General features: G+C 43.5%; 1 protein-coding gene across 1 annotated transcript in view; it reads right to left on the bottom strand.

Annotated features, from left to right (window-relative positions):
• DACT2 (dishevelled binding antagonist of beta catenin 2) overlaps window positions 1-15,429 on the bottom strand; it is a 73,322-nt gene that overhangs the window by 25,071 nt on the left and 32,822 nt on the right. The window contains exon 3 of the mRNA XM_085611973.1: window positions 5,940-6,239. Coding sequence (XP_085468099.1) covers window positions 5,940-6,239 — 300 coding nt within the window. The remainder of the gene's footprint in view (window positions 1-5,939; window positions 6,240-15,429) is intronic.

The following is a 15,429-nucleotide window of genomic DNA, read 5'->3' as shown; positions in this document are numbered from 1 at the left end:
ATAAAAAACTAATTGTGTTATGAACAGTGAACTACGTATTGTAATGTTTAATTTGTGACTCTACAATATAATTCATACTGAAATATAAATGCTAATATCATTTTGGAACATCACCTTGGATTACTGTTTGATTTTGGTTAAAACTCATGAGTTTTCAAGTATTATGCTGAAGCCTGAGGGACTACAGCTGTGCGCTGCGAATAGGAATGGAGTGGTTCTCCGCTCCTACTTGTTCACAAGTGTACCCACTTGCCAGGCCCTAACCTTACCTTTTCTTACATGTCAGTCACCCCTAAGGTAGGCCCAAGGTACCCCTGTGGGCAGGGTGCAGTGTATGTGAAAGGTAGGACATGCCCTGGTGTATGTGGCATGTCCTGATGGTGAATTACTGCCAATTTCGATTTTCACTAATAGCAAGGCTACCTGTTCCCATAGGATGGAATGGGGAGTTTGTTTATAACATCTTATAAACATAACTGGCCCTGGGAACCAGGTAGAGAAATACGTGTTAGTATGCCTGAACTCAGAATCTAAAGATGCATCTTTTAGTGCAGCTAATTTTTACATTCTGTGTTTGAAAATACCACTTTTAGAAAGTCTGTATTTTCTAGCCCAGCCATCCAGTAGGCCTCTGCTAGGTTTGTGGATTGACTATCTGGGTTTTGGATGACAGGGGCTGGAGAGGAGCAGTGGCTCCAGAGAGTCTAGATGGGTCAGGGGAGGGCTGAAAAGACCTGGGCTGCATTTACAGCAGGGAGAGGAGATTTCCTTTCACCTGAATAGGCCTGGTTTGCCTCTGACATAGCTGTCTCCACCTCCTGCCAGGAAGCTGCACCATGGAGGACAGAACTGGTTCTAGCTGGGAACAGACACTCTCTGCCTGAGAGGACAAAGGTTTAGAACTCGCTGGAATCAAGGAACCTGCCAAAAAGAGGTGTACTGCCCCTTTGCTGTGTTGTTGCTTTGTTGAGTTGGCCTGCAGTTGCTGCTTCTGCCTTGGGCAGTGAAAGGACTGGACTGAACTTTCTTTACTTGTGCTGAGTATCTCCAAGGGCCTGAAATTGATTTGGCCTCCTGTTCTGAAGTCTCAGGGACGGCAAAGACTTTACCAACCTCTGGGAACTGCTTCTGGAGCCGCTGTTTCAGTTGCCACAGAGAAGGGAACTGCAACCGACTCCATCACAGACTCCGCAGACCACACCGTCTACATCTCGTACCACAACCCTGAGCTTACCAACAATGACGCCCGTCGCTGCCGCCACTGAGCCGCTGCTTGCACCGTGACCTGTGGGTACCGCAGTCCGCACCACTTTGCCATCCTGGTCTCACTGACGATGTCGCTGCTGCTGACTCAACACCCGTGACCGCATCGTGGTTAGGGCACCGCTCATAATGTTTCACGACGCACCACATCGTCCCACACAGCCATCTGAGCTGACCGATGCCAGCTCCCGGAAACCATCTCTGTCTCCTGCACCGCAACCTGCCAGCATCTCATCGAGCACCATCTCGCCCTGCACCGTGAGCCTTGGTCTCACCGACGCTGTCTGGACGTTTGTCGCCGAGCCGCTGCCTTCACCGCATCAAGAGGACACCGCGGCCTGCACCACTTCCATTTTGCAATGCGACTGCAATGGTTGCCACGACCAGCTCGCACCTCCGTGTAAGCCGCAACGAGAAAGGTGCTGTTACCGAGTCTGTTCATGCTTTTGCTGGCCCGTATCAACGCGGTTGGCTGCGACTGTTAGACCCTGATTCTTTCAGCATCGCGGTAGCCCCGGATGGAGCTGTCGACTCGTACGAACTGTGTTTTTCGAGGTATTTCTGCAGTTTAGAAGACATCTTGCAAAGTAACTATTTTTAAAGTACTGTATTGTGGATTCTTGATCGTTTTTAGTCTTTTTTTGTGTATATAAAAATATTGGATATTTTTCGAAACTGGGATGGTGTCCTTTTGTAGTGCTTTCACTGTATTACTGTTGGTTATGTGCAATTGAATTACACACTGCCTCTGAGATAAGCCTGACTGCTCGTGTCAAGCTAACAAGGGGGTGAGCAGGGGTTATTTTAAGGAACATAACTACCTTAACCTGATGAGAAGGAAGGGTCCCTACTTGGACAAACTTGCAAACCCTTGCCAACTAAAGACCCCCATTTCTAACAGGTCCATTCAAAAAGATATTTTCGGCTGTGATTGTAAGTTTATGGCTGAAAAAAGTTCACTTACAGATGTGAGGACATAAGGCATAAATGCATTTACTACTGCAGTGAACTCTTAGTGGTAAATCTCACCTTAAGGTGGGAAGTAGGCATTACAAAGCATGATTTGCCTTGTATGTTTTGGGATGCCCACTGACATCTACGCTTGCTGACATACCCAAGCTTCAGCCCAAACTCTTCCTGTCCTGGGAAGGCTGAATTAACAGGATGGGAAAGGGGAAAGAGCACCACTTGATTTTTAAGTCTCGCTAAGGCAGCACTTGCCCTGTCTCTTCGAGACATGCTGTATTCAGAATATGGGCTTGAAGCCACGCCCATTTTCTGGCTATAAACTTCATTGGCTCCTTTGAGTGTCTTTTTGAATTACTTTTTTTCATTAGTCAGTTTGTTTCTAAGTCTCTCCTCAGTACCTCCTTTACTCCTCTTGTAACACCCATGAGAACTGCCCCTGATACATACGTCCTTACTTGGGATGTTGCATTTACTGTGTCAGACCACTACTTGGTTATTTCATAGTTGTTCTTGCAGGCATGGCACGCTCTCCTACTGTGAGCTTGATTTTTCCTCACAATGCTGTACTCTCTTGTAGCTTAAACTTTCATTAATTACATGGTATTTGGAGCCCACACAGCTTGGCGCTGTGCTTCATGCTTCAAGCTTCACTCTTTTTTTGTTTCTATTAACTGCTCATGTTTCCTGCAAGTGTTTACACATTGCTACTGCCAGTACACTTACAGCATTCTGCAGTTTCCTTTTGATTTGCCATATTTTAGTTTTATTAGTTCATAATCATGTGTTTCTTTTTTATTTTTTTTACTGGGCATGGACGTGAGACTCGAACCCCATTACCCCACTCCACAGTCAGCAGATTGGATGTTACGCCACACCCTCACTCAAAATATTTCTGGGCATAGGTCAGTGTGTTTGGGTGGGAGTGGCTGAGTTTTATTTTTTTTTGGTTTGTTATACATGCAACAAATGATCCGTTCAACAATGTCTGTCCAAAGACAAGACTACTGTATTTCCTTACCAAATCTTGCATGCTCCCAGACACATCTTCTCTATGGTCCCATGCCTATTTCCTTTGGTCTGCAGCAAGTTCATAGGCGTAGCTCAGCTCCAAGCTTCATCGATTGCGCAAGCACTCAAAATTCACGTTTATAGGTCCCTGAAACACTCTCAGATTTAACCCAGTGTTTCAAGTTCCTGAGTGTATCTCGATTATGACTCTTTAGTCACTGCTTACTTGTCCCATGCTCTCCAATTTCTGTGCTTACAGTACCCTTGAGAGCTCCATGAGTTCCAGTGTACATACAGCTCCTCAAAAGCTTGGTAGGTCTTCACATTCTCTGTGGTACACATGTCTGGTGCTTATCATTATTACAACAATTGGTGCTCGTTTTCAATTCTTACGGAATTCCAGGGTGCTCACCAGGGTCTTTGTTTACAGTTCCCAAGTGCTCATCCCATTCTGTGTATACAGCTCTCTCCTAGCTTCCTGTTCCAGTATTTACCTGTTTCCAACAACCTCAATGGTATCAGCATTTTGAATTCCCAAATGTTCCAAGTTCTGATTTACCGCTCACCAGGTGTTTCAGATCCGGCTTTTACAGGTTTCCAATGTGCTTCCAAATGCTTCTAGTTACATTTCTGATGAACTATCCTGTCCGCTCCCCACACCATGTGTTTACAGTTCACCAATGTGTCATCAGTTCCGGTTTACACTTTTCAGCCATATTGCAGCCTTAACAATCAGGTTCCTTTGTCCTCAGCTGATTACTTTGAAAAACCTCCCTACCTACAGATCTATTTTAGTGCACGAAGTGATGAGGACCGACAGCAACTTGCAGATACATGTTTATTAGTTATAATAATATCCCTACCGGAAAACCTTTTTTTTTAATTAAAAAAAAAAAAATGGTATCCATCTCCTGCATTTGCTGACAAGCTCATTGATTCCATAAAGGAAATTAATTACATACAGTTTTTGCATACTGTTATGAGGCACCGGTCCAGCAGCAGTTAAACAGTGGTATATTTTAACTGTTATGCGGCTTTTTCATGTTTCAATGATGCATCATTTTTCGTTAATAGTGTCAGATACTCAAACGGGGCAAACGTTTCACACATATTACTGTGTGTGCAGTGTTTTGCCTTTTAACGCAGTAGTGGCATATTCTGCTTTTTTTTGTAAATAGGACCCAATAATGTAAAATTAAAATTCAGTTCTCAAAAGCACAAAACATTTGCATGGCATAATGTAGGACTTGCAGACTCATATTTCACCACTATCCATGCTAACGCAAATACTGCATAACCCATCACCAGTTGGGCAATTAATTTTCCAACTCTTAATGTTTTTGGGGTAAGAAAAAATCTAAGTCAATTTGTACGTATTACACCACTACTGGGATGCCCGTTCAAACATTACCATGGACTATTAAACTGAGACAAAAGGTAGTGCAGGGTCAGAATTAGCCTATCTACCAGTCTGCCTTTTCCAGGCAGTCTGCAGGCTATGGGATGCTTTCAGCGTTGGATGGTTTGAACATTACTGCAAATGTGCTCCTGGCATCCAGTCCAGTCCGACTCTCCACACAGAGCCACCTTCTGGGAGATGGTTTTTGAAAGAGGGGCATGAGCTAGAGAGAACCAGATCATTGTCACAGATCCATCCCCTCCCCCTGAACCTCACCTTGCATGATGCAGGGGAAGTACAGTGTGAAAGCCCTTAACACCCATGTGATTGCCCCCTCCCCAGGTCCTGGCCACCACGAACACTCCAGAGCTCACATCTGGCATAAAAATGAATGATTACATTAAGAATCGAATGTAGTTCTTAGCAAGTGATGCTGTCTCCGCATCCAATTGCAGGAGTATGCTATAGGAATTGTACTATACTTTCCATAAGTCTTTTATAGAGGGGCGACTGCACCTAAGGGCATTCTTGTAGATAAAAAACAAATTATCCATTATAAATCTTAGTTGCTACTCAAGACTGCATTCTGATTTTTAGAATCTAGTAATTAAACCAGTCACTTCATAGCGTATGTACTGAGTTAAGAAAAGAGAATATGACACTTGGAAGTTGGTCTAGGGGTAAAATGCCTAGTAGTAAAATTAGCTTAGTTTCAGAGGCACTGTGCATTGCAAAAAAAAGTAGTAAGTGAGGCCAAGACTGGATGAGGTAAAATATACAGGGGTAGAGCAACTAAATGCATGTAGTTAGTGCTAAACACACATAAAATGAGAATAAAAGCATAAACGGAACAATTGACAAAATATGTGACGTAGTACGCTTGCAGTACTGCTTCACGTTCTCATAAATGCCTTAACGAATTAGTTCCATAGTTTGGCTTATAGACGAGTATGAACATGGCTGTCATAAGTGTAAAAAAATACCAATTCTTTCTGAAGTTGCTCCTTGTGTATTATATATTATACATTATAATCCCTAGCTGGTTAAGAGCTTGCGGTGGCCAGATTGTGATAGTAAGCATGCAATTGTGAGGGATGGGATAGAAGGGTCATTCATTGCTAAGTTGATACAGGAGACTGTACATTTCCTATAGAGGTTTTGAATGCCAGAAATTAGGTGACTGCATCTAATGCTTTGTGGCAAAACTGCTAAGAACAATTTTTGTGATGAAATTACTTTGTATTGGGGAATCGTTTAAGATAGTACAGTAATAAGGAAGCTAGAATGTTAAAGTCACTACCTGTTGAAACTGGCCTTGGTCGGGGCCTGGTTCCGTTGCTCAGATGTTCCACACTGGTTCTGATCCGGCACCCGTCCCTGATAGATGACCCCTGCCTCTGGAGGTTAGCAGAGACAACTGCTGCATGTACATTGGTTTCATCTGCAGATCTGGGCCTGTAGCCAAATATGTTCAGTCTCGTTCGCAGCTGCAGGGCACACGGCTGAAGACTCCCATGCGAGGAAGACATGGACTCACTGTAGACAGAGGTACAGGAGGCGGACAGTGAACAGGAACCACCATCACTGAGCTCGTAAAATCCTAAGAGAGAAGGGAAAAGACGTTAGGGGACAGAAGACCTTTGTAAGAAATGTCATCTTCCACTAAAAAAGTAGCACTTTGGTGACAAACCCAAGGAGGGCTAGACTTAACATCAGTTATACTAACGGGAATTGATGTTATGCTGTGGAGAGTACAAATATCAGAAAAATAACAGCGTTATCGTTAAATCATTGTGCATGAGGCAAAGCCATGTATAGTCCACTATACAAAATGGACAAGATAAAAACATACTGCTAAGTTGATAGGTTAACGGTATGGAATTCAACAAGCCACACGAATCTGAACATATGTTGTTGGCTTCTTGAACCTTCTGGGGTTAAAGCATGCTGTATTGAAAATGTGTTGTTATTTCTGTTCAGCTGAGCTCTTCACTACACGTCACCAGTCTAAGCGTACTGGTTTAAAAAACAATGTTTATTTTTTTGACCGTGTTTATTCCAGGAGGTTTTGTGTTCATTTTGCTGTTGAATGCTTCCTGTTTGGCCTTTTTTGCGAGTTCACACGTTGACACATGTGCCTCTCTTTGACATGACTCTGAAGGTATTGGCTTGTTTACTGGTTGTTCTTACAGCAGTCTTTAACAGTACTTTATCAATGACAAGATGTCTGTGTGTTCTACAGCTGGGTGCTCTTGGCGCTACCTACTCCGATCACTGCTGCGGTTTAAAGATTCAGCATCATGGCTGCAAGGATCCCTGGTTTGCATTTTGTTTAGCCCTTAGACCACATTTTCTTCAGTATTGTGTCTTTATTTTATCTATTTCATTATTGTCAGCCGTTATCACTTGCCTCTCCAAAAATACATTATAGAGGATTCGTAGGAGGCACAAAAGGGATAGAGGGGCTTGCAGAGCTCACATCCCAGAATGAGGCACCTACCTCTTGTGAGACATGCTGAAACGTGACCAGTGGCAAGCTAAGTATTCTTTACCATTTCTCCACAATGACAACTAGGGACCAGGGGCCCTACACTTAGGAAACAATATGATGTTTAATGCCATATTCAATAAAGTCTTTACCTCTACCGAGATATGGTGGCAATGCATTATGCACAGCTAAATCTAGGAAGATGACAACAGGCAGTAAGTACCTAGAAGTAAGTCCTATAAATTTAGACCGTCTTCACTACAGCATCTACACATTTGCCTTTAATTCAGAAATTGACTAAAGTCCTGGCATGCATCAGAATCATTCAAACTAGTTTCTTCTAGGTAGTAGTCTTTCCACCATGGATTGACCTGAGACTATCAATGGTACCAAACCCCACAGTAAATCTGAACTTTACGTTTGCAAGATTAGAAAGGAGTTTCTGAGATTCTTAAACCTAATGTTTTCTGTCACGTTCGAATTTCATTTAATCAAATACAAGGCATCAAAAATCTACCACAGCACTGGAGAGTTTTTACTGCAATATTGCTACACAGTTAATCGCAGTGTTTCGAGGGGTAATAGCATTCCAATAACAGTAAGGATTCCTTGTATGCCTTTTCATGTTTGGAAATGTTCAGGTTAAAGGACCAGTCTATGACTTTGGGGCAAAGCAGCCAGAACAAGCACCGAGACCGCCATGACCACTGCCACTGATGGCATCAGAACCCTCCTGGACCAGGTTATCCTGAAAATCATTTGTGTATATATTTCACAGTGTAGTGCTCTTGGCCTGCAGATTGAAAAGAATATTGATGAAGTATATGCTTTCAAGTGTCTGAACGTCCCCTTCATCATAGGTCATTGGGCTCATGTATAATATTTTGGACCAATGGACTTGTGTAATACTTAACTGCCTTGACCTATTACTTTACCCATTCAATTAATATCTATTGCCTGAAGGATGTCAGCCATTATGATTATGTTGCTGTGATGTAATTTGTGAGGATCAGGGTGAAAGAGAATGTTTGCTATTAGTACACCTGGGGCCGTATTATTTTGCTACTCTCTCTTGGTCTTCTGACCACAATTTTCAGACCTTTGCACCAATCAAATAGCTATTGAGATTGTCATGAGGCAGTTTGTAGCTCCTTAGTGATCGATAAGGTATGGAAATTTTTGGAAAATGGCCCTCTCTGAAGGCTCACCCCAAATGTGTTGCCTGTTTACTTGCTCTTTTTGTTGATTCTTTTTGTTGGCCTTAGTCTTTGAGCACGTTATCACTGCTGGCCAGTGTTAAAGTACATGTGCTTCTCCCATAAACATGGTAACATTAGTGAATACACATTTGGCATATTTAATTTACTTGCAAGTCCCTTGTAAAGTGGTGTATCATGTCCCAAAGGCCTGTAGATTAAATGGTACTAGTGTGGGCCTGCAGCACTAATTGTGCCACCCACGTAAGTAGCCCTTAAACATGTCTCAGACCTGCCACTGCAGAGCCTGTCTGTGCAGTTTTACTGCCTCTTCGACTTGCCATTTAAAATCCTTTGCCAAGTCTTAAACTCCCCTGATTATTACATAAAGGTCTCCCATAAGGAAGGCCCTATGTATCCCATGGGGCAGGGTGCTTTGTAAGTAAAAGGTAGGACATATACTTTTAAGTTTTGCATGTCCTAGTAGTGAGGCCTACTCCTCTCATGGGATAACATTGGGAATTCCTTAATATGCAATCATTTTAAGTTGTAATTCCTGATTAGAAAGGAGTAGCTGAGCCATGTTTTATCTTTGGAAATTGTAATGGTAAATCCGCTTTACTGGTAAAGTTGGTTTAACTTTACTGTTTTAGAAAGGCCACTTTTAGAAAGTGGATATTTCTCTGATCTTACAGCTCTGTGTGCCTGCAGCCTGTATCCAAAACACATCTGGGTAACAGCTTCACTCTGTGCATTCCCTCTAGACAGCCACAAATAAAGGAAGATTAGGTGTGTTTGAGTACTGATCTGCATTCTGACAGCTATTCTGGGGCAGAAGGGGAGGCAGGAGCTGATACTTACACCCGAGGGCGCTGTCCCTACACAAAGGGCTGATTACCATCTACAGTTTGTCTGGAGCCAGAGTTAGGTAGAAAGGGCTTCTGTGCACTTCAAAGACTCTTCTTTGAAGTTACCCCTACTTCAAAGACACAAATGGTTATAAGTACTGGGGCTCTGACCCCACCAAATCAGACACTTCTGGACCTGTAACTGAACTCTATCAGAAGAACCACTGTGCTGCATCAAGGTCTGATACTCTGATAGACTGCCGATCTAGAAGATCTGCTTTTCTGCTGTGCTGCCCTGCTGCCTATTGCTCTCTGACCCTGTTGAAGGAAAGCTGTATGTAATCTTTTATGGCTCTTTTTGAGTCGGATAAAGTATATTGATTGATTAATTGATTGTGAGCTGGACTCTGCCTTGCAACTGAAGTGATCCCCAAGAGCTTGTTTGCTTACCTCCTGTTGCTTGACACTCAGGGCTATGTCTCTACAACTACTCCTGTGGCTGTTTCACAGGAAGAGGATCCAGATACGTGATGAGAGAAATCAGCATATCTCCAGTCTGCGTATAGCAGAACCGGTGCATCAACCCTATTGTGAGAGTAGAATCAGCGCATCACTCTCGGAGCCAATGCATCGCACCCAGAGCCGGATGCTTTGGAACCATGCATCGCAGACGCAGCAGTGTGGAGATATTGACGCAACCCCACCACTACGTGGAGAAGCCAGGTACATCGCATTTCGATACCTACGCATCTCGGTGTTTCATCTACAGAACCGCCGCATCGCCCCCACGGTGTTGAGAAAATCAAAGCATCGCTTCGACTGCAGGCTCGACATCAAAGCATCCCTCATCTGCGGCGTCGCATCTTGCTGTTGCGGCCAGGAACAAGGTACTCTATTCACGGACCTGTGTGGCACCTGTCCCCACCTTGCGCTTCAACGCGGTCGGCTTGAACTATTGACTTAGCCTCGGTCCAGCGCAACCTGATAACCTCCATTGGCCCTTATTGCTTCTAGGCGCTAAAACTCTGTTAATTCTTTAAAAATTCCCATCTTGTCTTCTACCTATTGGATTGTCGTTATGATCTTGATTTCTTTATAAAATTATCATCTACTTTTCTTTTTCTTTTTTTTAAATAAATATTTGTATTGAACAAGCTCATGAAATCACATATATTAGAATACTAGCATATAAAATCAATTGTTCAAGTATACAATTACACACATTGTTTCAAGGTCAGCACATCATTATTAGTTCAATCTAGATCTGACAAGTTGCCAAATAAGTAGGGTTGGCCAAGTCGCATCTGCATTATCTACTTTTCTAAACCAGTGTTGAGTCTTATTTTTGTGGTTTCATTGTGTTACTGTGCATTGTGTTGCACAAATACTTTAATCATAGCCTCTTCAGATAAGCCTGACAGTTCTGTACCAAGCTACCTGAGGCTGAGCACAGTTTATCTTTTAGTGTGTATCTGACTTACCCTGACTAGGATTGTGGTTCCTGCTTAAAAAGTGTGCATACCTCTGCCGACCAGAAACACAATTTCTAACAGATCATCCAGGTAGTCTTTAGCAATGTGCCGGTTTCTCAGAGCTACATGTTTTCTGACTTTGAAGATAGCGTTCTTGCCTGAGCAGAGAGACTAGGGCATTATCATGGTAGCTTCATTCTGTGCTGCCATCTTCTATGGTGCATGAAAAGCCATTAATGAGGGGAAGTTCATTCAGACGGCTTGATGTGTGTCTTTATTTATGTTGTCCCTATTGGCACTTTCAAATGATTCTTAACTTAAATATTCAAGTTCAGGTTGGGGCTCTAAAGTTACAGTTTACACTTTTCCCCTTAATGTTCTTGTCACGTTCTTGTCACATTTTTGCTCATTCTCCATTGCTATTTCACAAAAGAAAATATGAGTGAAGTTTCACAAAAGGAAATATGAGTGAAAACACTTTCACAGGCAAAAGATTGTGACAAGGCACTTATCTATGTAAGAATTTCAATATGGAACCTCATTTAGAGCGAGAAAAAGACACTTTTTTTTACCACTTCGACGGTCAAATGCTACTCGATGACACCTTTCTACAGACACAATTCAAAAGCCTCGACAAAGTAATGACATTGAAAAACAGGCCATATTGACTTCTAGATGTAAGCAAATTGGCACGTGGTTATGTACGTACGCAATGTTGGTCCCGAGTACCACGCATTGTTCAAGATGTACAGAATACAAAGCACAGGAGTACAACCGTCAACCCAGTTGAGACCGGATGAAGTGTATAGCAAAAACAACAGTGTCTCAACCTGTAACCATTGGGCAGAGGCAGTTACAGACAGTGTATAAATCACTTGAGGAACAACCAGGTGTGCACTGAACATGCTAGTGTGAGTTAATGGCGCAGTGACACAAAGGTGAAAAACAGCGTGAACATAGTCGCCGACAGTTTGGATTACTGCAACATTTCTCTCTCAGGTACTTCTAAATTACTTACCTGACCTCTTTACACTCTTTTACCTCTAATACTTGTATTCAGGACCTTCCTACTCTCAATTTTCTCATTCTCCTTCTCCTTTTGTACAGCACTATCTGTGATTTAGTAACCATCGTCCTGATGATGACCTGATATTGAACAGGTCGAAACGCCGTTGACTGTGCAGCGCAAATTACGGTTCCCACAGGGTCAATCAACTCTGCCTAAATCATAATACTTGACTTGTGTTGATCTGTCTTGTATCACTGACCTCAGAACGACTTGTTTTTACTGTTTTTTCACCGTTCACGCTGGTTTTTTCCCCTCTGCGCCACTGCGCCGTTCACTCACACTAGCACGTTCAGTGCACACCTGGTTGTTATGGTTACTTTAAATTAAATTGTATTGTAGTGCTGTTATAACTACCTACAAATAACATTATTTATTTAAAAACCTGCTCTTGGTCTCCCTCCCTTTTTATTCCCTTCCTCAAGTGATTTATACACTTTCTGTAACTGCCTCTGCTAATGGTTACCGGTTGAGACACTGTTGTTTTTGCTATTGTTCAAGATGAAGGCTCTGGCTGTATGACAGAGGCACGCATGGCTAAACCACGCATGCCTCTGCCATGCAGCCTGAGTCACAAATGCGTCTTAACCAAGCATTTCTTTACCACGCATGCCTTTACCACACATTTTTGTTGGAAAGGCATGATTGGTAAGGGGGTATGCGTGGTTAAGGTTGGCCACTACTCCGACCCCAGCACCCCTGCCATAACCCTAAAATACACATCCCCTACCTCACCACCCACCGAGGCCTAAACCTGCCCTGCCCTTAAAACTACCCCTACCCCTTTCCCTGGCCTGAGGCCTAAAACCATGCCTCTTACCACATACTACACGAACCCTGCCCTAAACCCTAAAAGTCAAACCCCCTACCTCGCCCCCCCACCCTGAGGCCTAAACCTACCCTACCCATAAAATGACCCCTTCCTCTCCCCCTGAGGCCTTAAACCATGTCTCTTACCATATGCTACCCCACCCCGCGCTGTCCCTAAAAGTACACCATCCCCGTCCCCCTGAACTGAGCCCTAAAAACCTCTCCCTTTCCCAAACTACCCCAATCCCTTCCACTGCCCTGATGCCTAAAACCCTGTCCCCCAATTATAAAATCTACCCTGATCACCCACGCTTTGAGCCCTAAAACCGCCCCCACTCCTTAAACCTTGCCCCCAAGCCCAGCCCTTAAAACTTCCCAAACCCCTCACCCCACCCTGAGCCCTAAAAATCTGTCCCCTTTCCAAAAGTACACTGACTCCCCGCCCTGACCACTAAAAGCACCTCCACCCCTAAAAAATGCCCCTCCAAACTCGGTCTCATCCCCACTTTCCCGTACCGCGTCTCAAGCTTCCTGTTCCGACGCTTACCCGCCCATCCTGAACACTAGAGCACTATCTGCCTCAACCACACATGTGTGTGGTTAAGAACATGTGTTATTCAGGCAGTCGTGGTTATGCTTGCGGTGTTCCGGAATGCGTGGCTCTGCTCGCGTTGTTCCCAGCGTTTCCCGTAGGCTCTTGATTAGTCACAGAAGAGCATTTTTGTTTCAATGCTCCCAAACACCGCCAAGTATCATGTGGGCCGTGCGCATTCCAATTTGAAGAAAAGCCCTTTTCTGTTAGGAGCCACTGTGTTCTTTAAAAAAAATACGAGTATCGAGAAAGGCTTTAGGGAAAAAGGCATGTCAGCCATTTAACCTGCTCGATTGTCCTCATCTGGATGCACAGATTCTAGGCTGTGAAGGTCGATTAGAAAAGGGGTCGAACATTTCTAGGTAAGACATCGACATCGCTTCACTGTTTAAGGTGGTCTCTGCAATTTCAGTGACGTAGCTGCACAGTCTAAGGTGGTCTCTGCAATTTCAGCTAGGCAGTAGCTTTGACCCAGCTCTCGGAAGCTGTAATGTGCCTGTGTTGTATATGGTGTAATTGGAGCACACAGTAAGGCACACAATGGGTCACACTGTAGTACCAGATACGGTCTGAATGGACTGCAAATGTGATCACGGTAAAGAGGCAGGTGACTTGTTTGGCTGCAAATTAATTTGTAATGAGAGTGTCTTTGTATGACAGCTTTGTTTGTAATTATGTTGCTGTCTTTTGTTTCTTTTCTTTTATCGAGCAGAAGGGATCATTTGTGAGCATTGCTCAATAAAATATTTATACCTATCATTTTATCGCATAATAAACAATGCCTTAATTTGTTTGTCTCTGAGGTATCAGTGAATAACATGTGTACGAACAAGCATTTGCAATGCAATCGGTCTCGCCTTTGGGACCTTATATGTATTTAGATATACAGCACATTAGCCTGGGTGCTGAAACATGTACCGGTCTTTAACATGGAGGGAAAGTAAGCACCAAACTGTGTGGCACGCCAGGGATAGGAACACATGGAGAGAAATATTGCCATTCACCGGGAAATGGTATAGTCCAAAGCTCGGTTTTTAATATAAAATCAGGGCCTTCAGTGGTCATCTCACTGAAAATACAAGATTTGAAAAAAATATTGTCTACGGGTGCTCGTGGAAGACAATATCTATGGACTGGAATCTAGAGAATGCTAAAGTGATTCTGGCATTTTACTGACCTCTGCCTGTTGCGTGAAGTTTGGTATTTTATGATTTGTTTAATAAACATTTGGGAATCCTTAGATGAAAAGTTGTTAACCCCGCACTTAGTGGTTTAATGAGCATGCTGCAGACATCAGCAAGTAGCTGGTAAGTCAGAGATGTCAGACTTCACTATGTAGCTCAGTGAGTTATTGTGTCTCCTGCAGAGAGCCTGTGTGTAAACTGCATGTAACTGGTGTCAGATATGGACCACGTGCTTCAATGGGTTAAAGCGCCTGTTGCAGAAATAAATGTGCAACGCAAAGATTACAGGGTAGAAGGCCCACTGTAGCCACCTCAGCCTCTCATCCTCCCGATGGTGATAATAATAGTAAGGTGAGAACACTGGATATTGTCGGCGCTTTGACTGCGCAGGCTGTCACTGTGGCGCTACATTATGTAGACAAGTGCTGCATTGTCAGTGTCGAGAAGGAGACGTCCCTTCCCTGTCACTGTTCAGCGCTCCAGTGGTTTTGTGCTCCGCTCTGCTTCAATGCAGCAGCCAGCCAGGCTCTTCCATCAGGGACATATGCAGGCGCTGCCGTGTTTGATTGTGCATGTGGTGCGCCGACCCCGTGAAGCACCGACCCCCACGTCAACGGGCAGTCAGGCCGCTAGGTCGTTGTTATGTTATGGTGGGTTGAACATTGCATCGGGTGCGCTTATGTTCAGAGGGCGACACTGAAACAAACGGACATGTTGGACGATGGCAGTTAGTAGTTTTGCTTCCGTCACTGGTGTCTTTTGGTACGCAAAGAATAAGTGCTATAGTGCCAAAATAAACAGTATACCATACACACGCAAACTCATATACACCATACCTGACCATTCCACACTGTGCCATGCCATAACACAACTTAATGTGAGATAACAGTTCAGCATAACACAGACTTGTATCATAATACAGCCTAGCATGGCATAGCATACCGTAGGATACTATACACAATAATACAGCATGAATATGGACAATGTCAGTGTGGCATAATATAAGAAAGCTTAGCCTAGCATAACAGCATGAACTGACATGACAGTGCACAGCAGGATATAGCAACACATACAATAACAATACATAGCAAAGTACGATATTAAAGCTTAACAGAAGAGAACATAAAATAACAA

This window comes from Triturus cristatus, chromosome 6 (genome assembly GCF_964204655.1).
Source record: "Triturus cristatus chromosome 6, aTriCri1.1, whole genome shotgun sequence".
In the NCBI taxonomy this organism is placed as follows: Eukaryota; Metazoa; Chordata; class Amphibia; order Caudata; family Salamandridae; genus Triturus; species Triturus cristatus.
Note: the sequence above shows the minus strand (reverse complement) of the source record. Positions and strands in the feature narration are given on the sequence as shown.